Here is a 20,077-nt window from a genome sequence, read left to right as displayed (position 1 = left end):
ATGAAACTCTTTAGATGAAAATAAGATTTAAATATGGCATCTTTACGGGTTCTTGAAAATAAATGAACAAGCTAATGGCATGATATGTGAACAGTAACAGTAAGCTGAAGGTGGGAATGGACTTTTTGACAGCCTTGGGTTTGAATTCAATCCATTTGAATAAGTGCATTAGGCTCAATGAAGATGAAGTTGTGAGACTGATATGAAGTCCTTTGTGAAGGACCAGAGTTGCTAATTCAATCAATTTTGATGAAAGATGCCAAAATGAATAGTTGGATCCTTTTCTTTTTATGTTTCATTTTTTGGCTTTGTGCTGAAAGCTAAAAAGGAACATAATAAGTAATAGGCTGCAGTCAAAGGCAGCTGGGACAAGCATCACAATATCATGTGACCTTCAAATATCATATTTTTAAGCTGTTGATTTGGACCCATGGAAATAACATATCTGCTTGTAATTTCCTTTCTTTTATTCTCTTTCTTTCCTTGTTCTCTTTCTGTCTTTATTTCACTTTACAATAGCCTTCTTTTTGTATTTTTTTTTTACATTTGTATTTCCTATCTCATCTCATACGTTAAAGCCACACAAATTTCATAATATGTTCATAATATTTTATAATTGTTTGAGAATTTTTATTACGTATGACATTACATGTGTGTTGAATTTAAAATATTGAAGATGGGGATGGTCAGATGGACAGTCCAGACACACAAATGCACATTTGATACACTGCTAGTATGTGGCTTCACGCGTCTTCTAATGACATCCACTGTGGAAATGGTGGAAAGGCTTAGACCTCTTGCACTTCTGTTTTATGTTTTTTCCTGTCTGATTACAGGTTTTTCCATCTGTGAGCCCTCTTCACCAAAGAGCCTAATGTACAAAGAATGTTTTTTTTTAACCCACATAAGTTTCATAGTTGACTTCACACCAGAGGCAGAGAAACATTTCAAATAAAGCCTGATCCAAAAACAGTGCAGTCATGTAGGTGGGAAAATGAATAGTGCAGACTAACAAATGAAATCAAAGGAGCTCCTGATCAGTGGGCAGCTGGTGGTACATGTAAAGTTTAATAAAAAAAGAAAACATATTCCTGTTCTGAAGGATAAAACTATAGGCTCTTACAATTATTCAGTTCCTTTTGATAATCTCATTCAGTATGCCTTTAAAGTGAATTTCGAAAATACTCTACGTGTAAGTACTTCTCATAGTAGCTATATTATTCTTAGACTGTCATTACATTTCGGTTGTATTATCGGAAAATTGGGTTTAGAAAAATAATGTGATTAATATTATTCTTACAGTAATCAAGTTCAAGATAAAAGTGTGAAAAGTAAAACTGAATGAATAAGAACAATGAAAAACAATTATATATTTTTTTATTTAATATCAGTAGATAGATAAGAAAATATATACAGTACATCATGTGGGATGTTAAGTCAAGTGACAAGCTGCATTTATTACAAGAAACCTGAATAATGTAATCGTTAATCCCAACATAGCTTGGTACATGTACAACATCCAGTTTGCAGAATGTGAGATGAAGAACGATCATAAGCAAACATTTAGGCTAAAAATGTTTTATTTGCACCTCTAACTGGTAACCATTAACTCTTTCTACACTTATATAGCTTGATGAAGCATTGTATTTGAAATAGTGTAATTTAATGTTGGAAACCTAAAGACAAAGTGTGGGTTTGCCACTACTGGTATGGATTGTTTCCTTTAGAAATTTTCATCTGAGGTATGAGGCAATAAAGAGGAGAGTGTATAGACTGAAATGTATTGGCCTTGGCTTTCATGATGGAAAGTATATTTAATTAAAAGTTTTTAAAGAGCAATTATATGTGGCAGCCTACTGAGATTATAACCTGTTAGTTGGGGGCGCTTGAGTCTGATCTATAATTTCATAACCTATGAATATTCAAAGCAATAGACGACTGAAAATGTCAAGATAAAAATACATGAAAGCATAATGTTTTTACCCTATAGTAAGTGATAATTACAAACACTCATTTTCAGTTAGTCTCATTCTTCCCTGTTGAAATACAGTGAGATGAATGAACAAGAGTGTTTCTAATACTATAACAAAGTAGCTATATGGGAGGTCAGGGCTAGTTGTCTCACTTTTTACTCCAGTGACCCTGACTTTCTCAGGGTACAATTATTTTTGAAAGTCCATATCATTATGCATTTAAGCATAGATAGATATATAGATAGATAGATAGATAGATAGATAGATAGATAGATAGATAGATAGATAGATAGATAGATAGATAGATAGATAGATCGATAGATAGATCTATCTTGTCTGGATTATTCAATTCGATTTTCAAATCTTCTGTTGAGTTGCTATTTGACATTTTAAGTATAAAATCATAAGAATGCAAATACTATTCACAGGAGAAGCATCAGAACTGAAATCTCAGGAGATGATATCAACTACATGAGCAGAATACAGGGGAAAAAGCTCAATGGTGTAAGCTCTGCCGAGAGGAGAGATGATGTAAGCGTTTATGTAATCTGCAAATGCGAGATGCGCATCATAGCGCCTCCTTGAGGCCATTACTGCATCACAGAAAAGAGTGTGGCCACATCCGAGACCCATAATTCAGTCACTTATTAACTTTTGAAAGGGTGTCTCCGGAAGTCTGGTGTAGGTTTTTATTTCTTTTTATGATACTGCATTATTGTACAAATTGTAATGTTTTTCAGTTGATGTGAGGGTGCATTTAAAAACCAAACTTTTAACATTGAAAAAACACTCACTGTACCTCGATCAAACAAAAAGTAAGCTATTAGAGCCAAAGCTTAATCTCTGCATCCTTCCTCCACGCATTCTTTATCATATTTGTTTTTACAACCAATTTTAAAATGTACTGGCACTTACTGGGCAAAACCCGATACATTTGAAAAAGCGTTTATAGCTAAGATGGGTACAGTTTGGGTAAAACATGTAAAATGAAGTTAACGAGCAATTGTGTACATTTTTAAGCACTATTTCATTGTTTGTGGATTCTGAAGCACGTGGTCCAATCAGAGCATTAAGGGGCGTGACTTTTTTTCGCTCGATCTTTCAGCACCCTGGACAGCAGCTTGCACTCGACTGCTGGAGAGCTGGGGCGGGTTGAGGGTACTCGTCTTCTCTAGTCCAAAACAACTCATATGAGAGAGGGGAGATTTTTAAACAAAACCTTTCAGGTGGTATAATTTCCTGTCCTTTTACGGCAGTCTGTGGTCTTTATTCGATTTTGGCTTGTCGATGTGCGCTGGTCCTTTGCGACGAGTCTCTCGTCTTCTGCGTCTGGGATCCCAAACAACAAACATTAAAGGTGACTTTTGGCGTGCACAGTGATTGAATCTCGCTGGGAAAATTCATTTTCACAAACTTAATTGTACTTTATCATATTTTGAGATGGCTGCTGAGAATGTTGATTAGTTGGATGTGATACCGTCCTGCGTAAGTAGCATGAAGTTTCTTGGTTCTTCTCCAGCCTGGTTCAGGCTTTAATGCGCACCAAACCTCTCCTCGCATATTTGTAACCATTCATCATCCACTTTTTTGTGTACTTCAGCCTAATTACGTAAGACAATGTTCTTTTGCGACTGTTTGTACTTCACATAATCCCTGAAAAGAGGAAGAAGCGAGGAGCCAGCGGAGATTTTTCCCGCCTGAATTCGTGCTGTGAAGCCGCATCATTTCCTATGCCGTTTTAAGGTTTTAAGATTGTCTAAGAGAAACGTTGACAAACGTATAAGACAAGCATAAAGATGAAGAAGTTTCGGAAGGTTTTGGACGGGCTGACCACTTCTTCACCTGTCAATCCAAGTGGATCTCCTTCGTGTGGCAGTGCGGCTGGGACCCCCAGTGCGGCACCGACACCACGGGAGCTGGAGATCCAGGAGACACTGATGTCGGAGCACTTCCATATCTGTAAGGTGGGTGCCCTTCTCCACATTGTCGCAAAGGGCGCATCTGTAATTAGAGATGTGCAGCTAGTTTTGGCCAACAGGTCTGTGCTGATCAATGCAACTTTGGGAGGATTGTTGTTGATAGAATGATCCACAAATTGCAGTGCAACTGCTGCCAAAAAATCTACAGTGAGACATACACAGTACTACCCATTATTCACAGTAAACCACAGTCAGTCAACTAGTTCATCAACAGCAGTTAACGGTACTAAATAATTGTAAACTTAAGCACCATTTATAAGATACTAACTATCTATATTCAGTCCCAAAGAATGGAGCCAGAACCTTTGGACTATTGGCATCAATATGTGCCATCCAAGGGCCCCCTCGAACTTTAATGGGACTCAAACTACAGACAAGCCATGTTTCTCAATCCAACTCTCCGTCTTTCATATAGGATGGTTGTACTGAAACTTTAATTCCAGCTTTTTAATATATATATATATATATATATATATATATATATATATATATATATATATATATATATATATATATATATATATATCCGAAATGTTGAAAAACTGTGTTTAAATATATTTGGCTAAGGTGTGTGTAAACTTCTGACTTCAACTGTATATATATATATGTATATATATATATATATATATATATATATATATATATATATATATATATATATATATATATACAGGGTGTAGCAATCATTTCAAAAGTAAGGGGGCAGAATGTTTAGCGTAAGATAAACATACATTTATAAGATATATATATATATATTTGTTTTTTTTAGGGCTGCTATTCTATATACTGTACACTACCGGTCAAAAGTCTTGAAACACTTATTCAATCTTTATTATAATTTTTCACATTTTAGAATAGTAACATCATCAAAACTATGAAACAACATAAATGGAACTATGGGAATTATGTTGTGACTAAACAAAATAAAAAATAAATCAAAACTGTGTTATATATTAGTATCTTTACAGTAGTCACACTTACAAATTGGCAGAAATGTACTATTGACATTTTCTCAACCAACTTCTTGAGGTATGACCCTGGGATGCTATTTAAACAGTATTGAAAGAGTTCCCATCTATGTTAGGCACGTACTTTTCTTTGTTATTTGGTCCAAGTCATCAATTTCAAAACTTTCTTTTTTATTAAATTTTAGTTTTGTAATGAAATAAATTAATAATGTGAAACAATTATATTTTTGTCTACAAAACTAATTTCAAACATTTAAGCATACGCCTTCAGACCAAAATATTTTTAAGATCATGAGAAACATTTCAGTCAAGTGTTTCAAAACTTTTGACCGGTAGTATATATATATATATATATACCACAGTTAGTTCCATTCCTCGAATCTGATTGGACGAGAGATGTTCCATGAGCCCTGATGGTGTGACACTCGGACGTTTCACTGTCTGTGTATCTCTGCATTCATTCTGTTCTAAACTAAAGTGTATCTGTAAGGAGTTACTTGCTTTATTTTTGAAATTACATATGTTAGCCAGCAGGTGGTGGCAACGGATGCAGGTTTGTGTGTAATATGAGCGGTTGGTGATGTAAAGTGAATCTGTTAGTCATTGTTTACATAAAACTGCACTCCCCGATCGCTCATATTACTAATACATTACCAAAGCTAGGAAATAGCTTTAAATGGACAACTTCAGGATTAAGGCTCATGCTGAGAGACACAACAGACTGATTTATCACAGAACTCAAGGTACCTTTTATCAGAGTTTCCACATTGGATACATACTGTTTAAAATGGCAGAGGACATCGCTGTTTCTATAGTGAATGACTCTTGTGCACCGGCTACTGCAAAATAGAGAGGAATACCCCACTTGGATGTCTGTTTTCCACTGAGAAAGCTCAAAGAGAAATCTCTGATTGGGTGTGGCAACAGGTGATTGCACGCTCTCTCTCTCTCTCTCTCTCTCTCTCTCTCTCTCTCTCTCTCTACACCCACACACTTACACCCACACCCACACCCACACACACACACACACTTCCAGCCGTCTATCCTTGTTTATCCAATAACTTGTTAGAAACAGCACAAGCCGTGATACTATTTCTGAAGTGAACTTTTTGAATTACTAAGTAAGTCTTGGATGCATAATTTGCTTTGAACCAGCAATGAGAGATTCCGATTCATCGCGTAAGAAAGTAGTTCCATGCACAAATGCATCCAGCCTGCGGCCACGTGCCTGCGGTCATTTATTTCAATTTAGTTTAAAAAGAGCCCTTGCACTCCCTCGTCTCCCCCGCACTTACACACACACACACACACACGCACACACACACACAGAGACTCGAGTCGCAACCGAAAAATAGAGCCGCACCCGCGCGACTTGATCAATACAACAATTTATATTTTCTGAAATAACTTTTATTGTTGCAATATATTTTGCCCTATTCAGCCTTACATAGCTGTAGTGTAAAACACCACGCTAACCACACCCCCCGTTTTGCTTATACACACCAGTGCATCCTCTGTTGCTGGTTCTAACATGACGTTTTCGAATTAGCAACAAAGACTTGAGCTGTATTAAAGCAAGATACACTTGATCAATACAACAGTTTCTATTTTATCTGAGATATCTGTGGGAACAACACTCGAGGACACACATTATTCCCGTAACGCACACACTTGGGGCCAAAACAGCCTCTTGAGAGAAAAACAGAGTTGTCATGTCATGTCAGCGCACTCCTGCATCTCAGTAGGGATGAAAAAAGTTGTTAAGGTACATAACAGGAATATACCGATTTTGAAGCGATGTTACTTTGACGAGAGCAGCAACAAAAAAGGTAATCCCAGAAGCAATCTCTCTCATTTTCTGAGTTTCTTGCTTTCGATCTGTCAAATACAAACTCTCACACACATGCACTAACGTGACGTTTTCGAATTAGCAATGAAGGCTTCTGCTGTATTAAAGCAAGATGCTGAATATGTTGCGGAAGAAAGTAGTTTCACTCACAAGAACATGTTAGGGACAAAACCAGAATTTTCTTTGAGATAAAACCCTGAATGATGTCTTAAGGTGTGGTAACCGTGGTATAAGCAGAATAATTGACGACCGTTGAATTGTTTAAACTATGCTGTGCATCGTGACCGCATTATCACCTCGGGTGTGCATTATTTTTAAACAATTCAACAGTCCGTCGTCAATTATTCCTTACACACACACACACACACATATATATATATATATATATATATATATATATATATATATATATATATATATATAGTATAATTGATTATGATGCAGGGCTAATAGACAAGTTCTTTGTTACTAATTTGTTTGTGCCATTTAATCTACGAACTTGAAATCAAAGTGAAATCTATCTATCTATCATCTGCTCAGGATTTTGTATTCTTAGGACTCAATCCTCTCTGCAGTGGAGAAGTCAAGTGATAGAGAATCGATGACATAACCGAGGTGTCTTCACTTACATAGAAACTGAGAGAGCCTGCTGTAGTCTCCAGGCTTATGTGATTTTCTTCAAGCTATTTTTAGATTTTTAGAGGCCATTACCAGCCGGATGTGTTGGCGGAAGCTGACTGCAACGATTCTGACACGGCTCAATTTGGTTCGAAGAGAGCTTGAGATTTAGAGCAATCCAGGTCATCCGTGTTTTATTCTTCAACATAGAAAGGAAAAATAAAGCTGCAAGAAAGGAGAAACGACAACAATAACGCTAGAATGGAACATTAATGGGATGTATCATGTGCTTAAATCGCAGTTTAATTAAACATTTGGCTATATGAGAATTCTTTTGAAATATTCTCAGCAAATATTCATTCACTACCAGTCCATGCACACGCCATGTTGCTCAGCTCTCCCCAGGGACTATACGGGGAGAGAGACTCCAGCTGGTACGAGACCTTATAGCCTCCAGTGCCACTGTGACATTAATTTACATATATTAATTTAGCAGACACGTTTACACAAAGTGACTTACAAATAATTAAACATGATTAGAACATCTCAAACAACAGATTGGACATCCCAGAATTCATAAAGACCATAAACACATATTATAAAACAAAAAGTTGTCTGGATGCACTTCTACCCCTTCATAGCCTAATTTCTGAAGTAAAAACATCCAAAGTCTTGTCAGGCAGAACATACATAAACTAAAACCCGAATGTAACCTCAAGCCTAAAATGTACACCGATAATCATATTTTGACAACAACTGTTTTTTCGACAATAATACTGTTTTCATTTAACAAATCGTTTTAACAATCATTTTCCATCTATTGTTGTGTTGTAGTAGTAGTAGTAATAGTTAACACGCACATAGTGCCGGTAGGGCATCCTGGTTACGTGTAAATATTGGTGTTTGGGATTGAAAGGAATGTTTACTGCTGTGTAACTGAAGTCAGGTTTTTAGAGAACAGAGTCAAATCAAGTGTTATGCATTTTATATACCACTCAGTCTGTACCCTTTGATTAATTCTTTGACTAAATTAAAAACAACAGTAGGCTGATTTTTTTTTTTTATTTTAAAGGTTTCACATCATACATTTTTTCTTATGTATTTCTGGAGGTCTATTTACAATAAGATACATTTTTTTGTATTTGCCAAAACATTAATAATTTAGAATTGTATGCTGTGAAATAGTTAAGAATGAACTTCATTGCGAATGGGTAGGTCATGTTGTGGTGGCCATATATTTATGGATTTGGGTGTCTGTTATGAATCCAAGGATTTCGGAACCAGATGTTTTTGTGGTTTAGTTTCAGTTGATGGTCTTCATTGACTTGAAAGGATGTATTGAGTTCTGTACAGTATAAGTTAACATATGTTTACAAAGTACATTGAAATTGTTATTTTACAAGATCAAGGAAAATTGGAGAGAGTATGTGAGAGATGAGAAATTGTATGAGAGATTTGGAGACATGGAGGATCCACCTTGTGCTTTGGAGAGAGATGTGTTCTTTGGGATGTTGACTGAGATAGTGCCTTGGAGACTGAGATCTGAAGTATGCTGCCGAACACACTGTCATATGCTAAAGAACCGACTGTGACACCCATTTCTGGTTATGATCACTCAATTGACTCATGAGCTTTGACAACAGCTCCAGTCATGGGCTGTCATGTTTCATGTGTACTGGAATGTAGAGATCTCTCTCTTCATTTCAGTGTAAGTATGAGATGCACACAATAATAATAGAGTCAAAGGCATAGTAGAAAAATAGAATAAAATATTGAATATGTATGTTAATGCATAATGGAAGGTTGAAGCCAGGCAGTCTTTTTTTTAAAGCCAGACAGCCTTATGTTTGACTCTTTATCTATTTGCAAATGAAAAGAAATTTAGTCGAGTTTTGTCATTTATGAAAATGTCTGGAAGGAAACATATTGTGGTATCGTTCTGGCAGTGGCACGCTGTCCACAATGCTGGCTTCCTCTCCTCTACTCTGAGACCGCTGTGGCAAGCACAGCCTGTGCTCTAGAGTATCCCACTCTGCCTACACATATCCTCATCTCTCGACAGGAAAGCTGTGCTCATTCAACCAAAGACAAATACATGAGTTGTATTCAGTCTGTATTGTTGATAGGTTCACAACATTTCCTTCACCATTTTTTCCAGTAGTTTTATTTACAACACATGATAACTCACACTTTTAATAAGAGCCATATCTCCTTTTACCCAGCATTTTCTTCTATTTTTTCCTCTGTGAAGTCGGCATGAAATCAAAACTGACCCAATTTAATTTTCTTAATACATGTTACTGGTATTATTGTGTACGACTCATTCATGTAAATATTATAATTTTTTTTATAAAATACATTTGACCTCATGATCTTTGATCAAAATGTCATAACTTGCTTTTCCGCTAATATGACTGAACCTTCTCTGCTGATGGATAAGAGGCTGCTTGACTATTCAGTCAATATTCAAAAGTTTTAGTTCACGTTATTCAGTTTTAATATCACCCCTTCAAAAGGGTGACCATATTCTGGTTTTCCAAAAGGATTACCTCTTTTTTTTTTTTTCGGAGATTGTGTGGGGTGGAATAATAGGGTTCAAAACAGTGTTACTATGAACAAAACTTTAATACAATGAAAAAGACACTCTATTAGCATAACATAAATATATATACATAAATAAAAATCCATGTACTAAAAAAAAATATTTGATTCCTTGAGTACACATTCATTTACTATTACTATTATTTTGAATGGCCATGGAAAATGAAGCAATGTGATAACAATTTTACCTAGTTGCAAAACAATTTCCATTAATTTACCTGATGAACTTTCACCATTTGCTGACCCTTTATGCTTCACAGAGCTAATGTGTGCTTCTAAATCACTTGCACCTTTATTAGCAAATGACACATAAGTGCTAGCTTTATATGTCATACATTCTGCCTATCACAGATCTCGACCTGGACCAAAGCATTCGTTTGGGCATTGTTTCCACGCAGCAGTCTCTAAACTCACGCTGCGTAGCCTGCTGGAGTCGGATATAGTCCAGTTTATTGTCCAGGGAGCAAACATTTGAGAGCAGGATAGACGGGAGAGCCGGCCGGCTAGGGTTTGTTTTTAGCCTAGCATGGACCCCGGCCCTCTTTCCGCGCTTCCGCTTTCTCGCACACCGCTTACGACGTCCTCTCCCCCGGCCACCGGCATCAGGCGACGCCGAGGACTGGAGGCCTGGTCTCCGCAGCAAGCCGAGTACGCGTAGCGCCTCCTGCAGGTCATCATGCAGCTTGGTTTTTGCATGAGTCTTATATTTCAGTAGTGTCTGGCGATGGTAGACACGAACACTGGTTGCTCCGATGTCCATGTGCTGCGATAGTCGGGCTTTTTTAACAAAAATAGCGCCATTGTGGATCCGGAGTGGCCGCTGCGTGCTACCGCGCCGCCATCTTGGATCAGTATTAGATCAGATGCACATCATAATGCAACTAAAGCCAAATTCCGGACATTTTCGCAAATTTAGAAATCCCGGCTGGACGCTTTTTTAAGGTCCGAAAAAGTTGACATGTCTGGGAAAAAGAGGATTTATGGTCACCCTACCCTTCAAGACCCTGTCATGTACACAAACCTGGCATCGGTCGAAGCTGACAATGCAGAGAGGTGCATTTTTGGCTGTTAGCCTCCTAAAATCCTGTTCCATACCCCAATCTACCTTGGTCATGGGCCCACTGGCTTGAATATTTACATTTCGAAGAATTAGGAATAAGAGCAAAATTTCATCTCAACTTAGATTTCCCACGTTAAATATCAGTGTGGGGTCTGGGATGTATTAATATGGTAAGTTCTGCCCATCCCAATAGCTAGTATTTATTTCTATTTATAAATTTTTTACCAATAAACTTTATCCTCTACATGTTATTTGATATGTATTTGTTATGTATCTCTTCCTAAAGGGATCCTTACGTGTCTTATCTCTCTCTAAAGGGTACATATTAGTACCTTTAGGTGTAATGAGGGTAATGCCCAGTGACAAGCTGTTGTACCACTAAAGGTACAATTTTTTTAAATTACTGTGTAACAGGTATGATTTTAAATATTATAATTGGCATAGAAAAATTATTTACTGTTTCTATTGGAAAAACATAATAGCTAATATTGTAATATTGCTAATTTCAATATATTTTCCTGTGTGAGGCTGCCAATTAGATGTGATGGAGATTTGAACCAGCTACTCCTGAAGTCCTGGCTATTTAAGAGGTGATGGCTGCACCTTATGGATGCTGCCCCAGGAAACATGTTCCTGTGTTTGCTGTTGTTTTGAGTCTAGTTTATTTTCCTCATCAAGATGGTGGCGCGAATGGATCGCGACGCTCAGTGTCTCTCCAGATTCTGCAAATTAGTGGTAATATGCTTGTTTATATCAAGTATTCTTGGTAAAAACAGTTTAGCGTACATGTCATACACCCGACAGGAACTTTTGGTCATCGGTTCCAGCAATTCAGACATCGTTATTAGCGTATTTCCAGAGATCGCTAAGCCAACGGGACCTCCAAACATCCCCACACCGACTGGAGGGCTCTTCAGACGGACACGCAAACAACACCGTAGGGGATCATGTGAAGGAATTCGAGCGAGGCTAAAGCTAACTCCACATCGACTCGCTCTTCCAAGCCTTTTCCTCTCCAATGTTCGCTCTCTTTGTCACATCTCTTTGTTTCTACTTCCCAAGTATTTAGCACTCATCAAATGTGTGAAACCAACAGTAAGGCCAGTCAAAGTGTGGCCAGAAGGAGCTGACTCGGCACTTCAGCAGCGTTTTGGAAACACTGACTTGAGAGTGTTCGCAACATTGATTCATATGCCTCCTCCATTCTGGACTGCATAAACTCAAACATCAACAGTGTCACCACCCTCAAACGGATAACCACTTTCCCTAATCGGAAGGATGAACAGTGAGGTCAGACTCCTGCTGAAGGCACAAGATTTTGCATTCAGATCAGGTGATGCTCAAGCCTATAGCTCATCCAGGGCTAACCTGAATAGGGGCATCAAAAAGGCCAAGCACAACCACAAGCTAAGGATGGAGGATCATTTAAAGAACAACTCTGACCCCCGACGCATGTGGCAAGGCGTCCAGGCCATCACAGACTACAAAGCTACTAACTCCACCCCCCCGTCACTGACACCTCCTTGCCTAATGAGCTGAACAACTTCTATGGCCGCTTCGATAGGGACAACAAGGAAGTGGCCATCAAGGCTGTGGTCTCTGCAGTTCACCAGCCCCTCCTCCTCAACCAATGTGTGTGTGGCACTGAGCAGGATTAATGCACGCAAGGCTGCTGGTCCTGATGGTATCCTCGGACATGTTCTCCGGGCCTGTGCTGTGCAGCTGACTGAGGTTTGGACTGACATATTTAATCTGTCACTAGACCAAGCAGCTGTCCCCGTGTGCTTTAAGACCACCTCCATCATGCCGGTGCCGAAACACTCCAATGCAACAAGCCTTAATGACTTCCGTCCAGTTGCACTCACCCCCATCATTATGAAGTGCTTCGAGAGGCTGGTCCTGGCCCATCTCAAGACCTGCTTATCACCCTCACTGGACCCCTTCCAATTTGCCTACCTTCAGAACAGGAGCACAGAGGATGCCATCTCTACGGCACTTCACTCTGCCCTGTCCCACCTTGACAATAGCAACACCTATGTGAGAATGCTGTTCATTGACTTTAGTTCAGCATTCAACACCATCATCCCCTCCAAACTGATCACCAAACTCAGTGAACTGGGCATCAATTCCTCCCTCTGTAACTGGATTCTGGACTTCCTAACCAACAGACCTCAGTCTGTTAGGTTAGCTAACCACACCTCCTCAACCATCACCCTGAAAACCGGCATACCACAGGGATGTGTGCTGAGCCCTCTCCTTTACTCCCTCTTCACCTACGACTGCACACCTGTACATGGCTCTAACGCCATTGTCAAGTTCGCAGACGACACTATGGTGATTGGTCTCATCAGTAACAATGATGAGACGGCCTACAGGGAGGAGGTTCAGCATCTATCATCGTGGTGCACTGACAACAAGCTGGCTCTCAACACTAAGAAGACCAAAGAGCTCATCGTGGACTTCAGGAAGTCTAAAGCTGGCACACCCACACCCATTTCTATCAACGGGACTGAGGTGGAGCGTGTAACCAGCTTCAAGTTTCTGGGTGTCCACATCTCCGAGGACCTCTCTTGGAACCTCAACACCTCTACCCTGATCAAGAAGGCTCACCAGCGTCTCTTCTTTCTGAGGAGACTCAAGAAGGTCCACCTGTCTCCTCAGATCCTGGTGAACTTCTACCGCTGCACCATCGAGAGCATCCTCACCAACTGTGTCTCAGTCTGGTGTAGCAACTGCTCTGCCCATGACCGGAAAGCACTTCAGAGGGTGGTGAAAACTGCCCAACGCATCACCGGTTCCTCGCTCCCCTCCATCGAGGCCATACAGGGTAAGCGATGCTTGCGTAAGGCACGCAGCATCATCAAAGACTGTTCCCACCCCAACCACAGACTGTTCACCCCACTCCCCTCCGGGAGGCATATCAGGTCTCTCCACACCCGTACCAGCAGGTTCAGAGGAAGCTTCTTTCCTGCAGCTGTCACCCTACTGAACTCTATCTCTGCATCCCTGTAACAACTGACTACCCCCCCACCCCCCGGACACTACCCTGTTCCACCCATTCTGTTCTATTATTTATTTAAATGTACATACTGTAATTACACCTATACATAACCATATTCTACTACTCTTCATACTATTCATCCTGTACATACACTTATTCTTACTGCTCTTATAATTTTACCACACTGCACATAGCTGTACATACTATACATATCTTTCTATATGGTTCATACAGTTTCATCCATATTTACTGTTTTTCTTACTATATATTCTGCTAATACACTGCATATCTATATTATTCTACTACTATTTTAAATGTCACTGCTACTACATTGCACATATCTGTACATGTTGTTCATACACTGCTCATATTGCATAGCCATATTTATTCTGCTCTTATAACACTGCAATATATTTCTGTACCTGCCTATGCACCACCTGTCTATACTTGATTATCACATTGCACTTTTCTGCTTTTTTGCACTTCTGGTTGGACGCAAACTGCATTTTGCTGTCTTTGTACTTGTACTCTGCACAATGACAATAAATTTGAATCTAATCTAATCTAATTTAAATAAAGGATAGTGAGTTTGGTCTCTGTTTAGTTAAAACCATTTTATAATACACAGAGCAGGAAAAGAAGCTGACCTGGAAGACTTATTTTCTGTGTCTTTACTGGGATTTAAAACTTTTTCTTGACTGGCTACTTAAGTTGGACCCAAACTTGGGTTGTAACATCAATAATATATTGTGAATCCCTCATTGTCATCTCCAAGATCCCCACAGCAGATAAGCCTGTCAGAGGGTTTGAGTGCCCAGAAATGTCTTTCTTTCTCTCTGAGAAAATTTGTATCTTAACATGGGAGTAATAGTGTCATGTAACTAGTGACCTAGAGTTTTCTGTAAGTTGAATTTGAAACGTTTTTCTGTCTTACTCTCTTCCTCACACTTCCTTTCACTAATCGGTCCATGCTTTTACATTTGCTCAATTGATTGAATTCCAATAGTGTCACTTGCTTGAGCCTGATTCTTCTTTGCATCCCTCATTCAAAATCTGTGTTGTCTCCTCAGTGACTGAGCAGGTCCAAGGAAGCTCTGTGCTTGTAATCACCCATTAATGAATAACCCTACTCAGTCAATCTATATCCTCTAAACCTTTTTCCACTCCACTTCTCTGATTCTGCTTAATTTTCTCTTTTTGTAATCAAGCGTATCGCACAAAAAAGCAAGTGGAAGGACTTGTGTGTTTGTGTGTATTTATGTGTTTGTGAGTGTTTTTTATTGTAAGAACTTGTGAAAAAAAGACATTAACTCAATATTACTTAAATATAAAAGGCCTGCCTACATGTTGTATTTAACTCTGGAAAACTGATACAAAGCTGATGTTTTTAGTATGTTAAAATAATTATTTTCTCATATCACAGCTTAATATGCAGAGTTATTAATTACCTTAATATGCAGGTTATTAATAATTAATTACCTACATATTTGTGCTTAACTAGAGCATTATTGTGGACTATTAAAATAAAGTGTTACCTGACATTCTTCATTCGATTCTAAATAGTGCACATGCCAAAGTGTGGCCTGACTATGCCTCTCCTGACTATCTGTTTGTCTCGTCTGTGTTTTTGCCAGTATTGCCTTGTCTCTCATGCCCTTTTGTGTCTTGCAGGTGCCACATGGAGAACGACAGGTCCGTTACCCGAGCAACAGCTCGTTCTCCAGTTAACATTGTAGGTGGCACCTGCTCCCTATCTACCTTTTTCCTACTTAAATCCCGCTTGTGTTCTGTTCTGTGCAAGTTTGTTTTGTTGAGTCTTGTGTGAGTCGTGTGATCTCCAGTTGTTTTATTCCTGGGATTTCCTGAAGACATCGGTCGGTTTATGGTCAGTTGGTTATTGAAGTTTTTTGTTTTCTGTTTTTCCCACTTGTGGGAGTTTTGCTTTGAATTTTGATTTATTTAGTAATAAAGCCCTTTACTTGCCTCTGCGTTTGGGTCCTACCTACTTCTCGTGACATAACAAACTTACCTAATGGACCCAGCAGAGGCATGGGACATTTTTCTTTATCCCGCTCCAGCCTGAAAGGAACAGGTCTCTCAAGGTACCGCCCAGCTCTACCTCACCATGGCCAGGTCCCAGAACGGTTGTGGTTTTGGCGGCTACACTATGGAGCTGGTCAGTGAGCCTCATAGGTGGTGCTTTGACAAGACCAGGTTGAAACAACTCTTCCTTTCGGGCTTGGACAATCCGCTTAGCATGGAGGTGGTAAGAGTGATTTTTGTTTTACCTTTTTGGGATCTGGTGGACCATGTCTGCTGCCTTGCGGAAGTTGAAGACCTGTTGCAGAGGTGGCACCCCAGACTCCAGAACCCCTCTCAGCCCATGCCCCCCCCCCCCCCACACTGTCAGTGTCATGGTCAAGGAGGCTGTTCCCCTGCCCCTGCCAGCACTCATGGTCAATGAGTCCATTCCCCAGTTACTACCAGCATTCCCGACCACGGTGGTCACTGCACAGCTGGTCCAGTTCCCCCTGGTCATCGAGTCTGTCTAGTCCACTGTCCAATCTATCCAGTTTTCTGAGGCTGTCGACGAGCCTGTCCTGTTCTCTGTGGCCATCGTGTCTGTCCTATACCTGAGGCTGTCGACTGTCCTGTCCAGTCCCTAGCAGCCAACGACCAGCACTTTGCTCAATCCAGTTTCCAGCACCCATCCAACATCAGCGGCCAGTCAGACCCCTGTTCGGTGGCTGTCTATGTGCAGTCTGACCTCTGTCCAGTGGCTGCTCAAGTACAGTCTGACCACTGCTCAGTGGCCATTCAAATCCAATCTGAATACTGCTCAGTGCTCTGTCCAGCTCTCAGCGACTGCTCCGCAGTCAGTCAGCCCCCAGAGTCCAGTGCTCAGTCTGCCCATGCCCTTCCTGCCTTTGCCACCCTCCTCTCCACTCTTGTTCCCTTCTGCAGGCCTTCTACCCGGCCGCCGACCACGGCCCCTACCTGAACCCTCCTTCTAGACCTCTGGACCCTGCCCCCTACCTGAATCCACATCCCAGGCTGCTAGACCCGGTCCCTTTCTTGAGGCCCCTTCCAATGCCACTGGAGCCATTCCCCTCCCTGAAGCCTCCTCCCTGGCTGCCAGACCCCACTCCCTTCCTTAAACCTCCTCCCTGGTCCCTCCTACTACTTACACCTTGGACTGCCCAGCCGGTTCCTCCCTGGGTTCCTTCCCTTCCCTCCCTTTCTTTTGTTCTATCTGTTATGTGTTAGTGCTTTTTTTATATTTGTCTTGTCTGGTGATTGATGTTACTCTTTTGGGATGCTCAGTGTCAGGATCCTGTCATTCTGTCAGTCTGGGTTTTTGTGGTGGCAGGATCCTGACACTTTTATTCTGTGTCTGTGTTGAGCGCATGGCTCAGGGGTACTCTCCTGACCATGCACTGTACCTATCCTTGTTTTTTGTCTGTGTGAGTGCACTGCTTCAAGTTGTGGTTTCCTTGCCGTGCACTCTTTGGTCTGTGTTGTGTTTTTTGTCTCTGTGTGAGTGCACAGCTACAGACTGTGGTTTCCCTGCTGTGTGTTTTTGTGTTCATGTTCGGAGCATGCTGTCTGGATCCTGACTCTCCTGTCTGGTTCGGTTTCAGTGTCAGGATCTTGAAACTCATGCTCCACATCTTGTCTTTTTTCCCTATCTCCCTGGTCAGTCCTTTTGTGTTGGTATCTGTTGTGGATGCCAGGAGGCATCCGTCAGGGGAGGGGTACTGTCACAGTCTGGCCTGATTGTGCTTCCTCTGACTATCTGTTTGTCTTATCTGAGTGTTTTTTTCCTGTGTTGTCTTGTCTAGCATGCCCTCTTGTGTCTTGCAGGTGCCACGTGGAGAACAAAAGATCTGTTACCCCGGCAACAGCTTGTTCTCCAATTAACATCATCAATGGCACCTGCTCCCTATCTACCTTTTTCCTAAAGAATCCCCCTTGTGTTCTTGTTATGTGCCAGTTTGTTTTGAGTCGTGTGATCTCCAGTCGATGTATTCCTGTATTTTTTTATTTATTTTGTAATAAAGCCTTTTACTTGCATCTGTGTTTGGGTCCTACCTACTTCTTGTGACAGCACAACCCTGGTATATTGACTCTAAAAATGAAAGCGATGTCTAACTATAATTGTGGAATTGCCTCCAATTCACTCTGCATGAGTTGTCCAATGCTCGATTAAAACCTTGTTGCCTCACCTCCATGTCGAACCTGCTGCCAACATACATCAATATTTGATTAAAGTTATTGATGATATTACCTCTGACAGATGCGTACATTTCTGATTGGCATCATTTCATAGACTACCTTTCCGATGACTTCAGCACTGAGACATCACCCTCACTGGAAAGGCTAGTTTTTTTTTTTTTTTTTTTTTTTACCTTTATTTTACCAGGAAGTCTCATTGAGATGAAAATCTCTTTTACAAGAGAGACCTGGCCAAGGTAGCAGCCATACATAAACACAACATAGTAAAAAAAAAATTTTATACATACATACATACATACATACATACATACCTACAATCATGTAAAACAAAAAATAAAAATCATTCAAACACAATGGCCTCTCAAGAAAAACAAGCACATGTCTCCTTTACCACATTCTTTATGATGCTCTTAAATTTATCAATTGATATACACGTTTCTAGTTTAAGATCTTTTTGCAAATTATTCCATGCCCAGGGTGCATAGTATGAAAATGCAGTTTATTACTCTAGTGATATTCAGTTAGGCACGTGCACTTGCACGCTCAAGTACACAATGGCTTGAACACACAGTAATTTCATTCACTCTCACTCTTAGCACGGATTTGCACCTGCAGCATAAACAGCAGCATGGTTCAAACGGGCTGCACTCACACATGTTCTGTGTCAAGTGACGTTTAGATATACAGTATATGAACAAAGCCCAGCTCTGACAAAAACTAGACAGGCAGACAGATGAATTCAGTGTCGAACAAGAAAGGAGTAAATACTCTCAAATCATCACATTAACTTTCACAATGTGCTTTGTTTGTTCTCTTTCTCTCTTGCTGTGGTGAGAAGTATTTTGCACTGTTTTTTGTGCTCATTGGTTTGTTGTATTCCATTATATTCTGCTGTGTGTGGTAATGGTCTGGTTTGTAATTGATTGGTAACAGATCTGCTTTTAAAATGTTCTGTTTGCCCTCATGTGGCTTCACCGGGCGATGGCACACTTATTGACCCAATAAAAGAGCCTCATTTCTCTTATCTTGTATCAATTCCCCCTCCCTCCCAAGACTCATTTAATTATTTTTCTTTGTGTCTTCAAGCCTAGATGGGAGTTAGAATATTCACTTAATTGTTTTAATGTTTTTGTTTAATTTAAGGCTAAATAAAATATCAGGCAGATTGAACCAGATTCTGACTGCTAAAAATTATGGTTTGACTTTCAGATTGCTTCCAACTATCACTCTTGTAAGTCTCTTCTTATTAGTAGATGTCTTCCTCATTTCAAATTATTTTTTTTAAACTAACCTTATGTCTTGGAGTTAGGGCTTAGATATGTGTGTGTTCGTGTTCGAATTGAGCCTGTGAGTCTTGCACACTCAAACCAGAGTGATAATGCCAGAAACCTACCTGAGATTCTATTCTCATCGTTTATCTGTTTGTCCTTGTCACTTTCTCTTATTAAGAATTATTTACTTGTAGGCAATAACCCTATGGATGCATTCTGGGTCAGATTGCATTCCTGGTTTATTTTGACTTTTGAAGATCATTCTTCTTGACAGAACATAGCTAAAGACCACAACAAGCTGTTGTGTGTGTATGTTTCTATGTCTAAACATGTCTTTGTCTTGGAAGTACAGCTTGTAGAGAGAACACATGTATACAGATTTTCCATTGACTTCTGCTGTTTGTATACCAAACTAATTGTGTTGTTTGCCACCAATCCATACCCCTAACCCTTACACAAACCTTTGAAGTTTTAGATTTTCAGTAAGACAATTATTATTAAGCTCTTTTTCTTAATTTCAG

General features: G+C 39.9%; 1 protein-coding gene across 2 annotated transcripts in view; it reads left to right on the top strand.

Annotated features, from left to right (window-relative positions):
- Positions 1-3,125: 3,125 nt before the first annotated feature.
- stxbp5l (syntaxin binding protein 5L) overlaps positions 3,126-20,077 on the top strand; it is a 252,949-nt gene continuing 235,997 nt past the window's right edge. For both annotated transcript variants that reach the window (XM_052148848.1, XM_052148847.1), the window contains exon 1: positions 3,126-3,937. In XM_052148848.1, the coding sequence (XP_052004808.1) occupies positions 3,770-3,937 (168 nt within the window). In that variant the 5' untranslated portion in view covers positions 3,126-3,769. The remainder of the gene's footprint in view (positions 3,938-20,077) is intronic.

This window comes from Xyrauchen texanus, chromosome 18, assembly GCF_025860055.1.
Source record: "Xyrauchen texanus isolate HMW12.3.18 chromosome 18, RBS_HiC_50CHRs, whole genome shotgun sequence".
Classification (NCBI taxonomy): domain Eukaryota; kingdom Metazoa; phylum Chordata; class Actinopteri; order Cypriniformes; family Catostomidae; genus Xyrauchen; species Xyrauchen texanus.
Note: the sequence above shows the minus strand (reverse complement) of the source record. Positions and strands in the feature narration are given on the sequence as shown.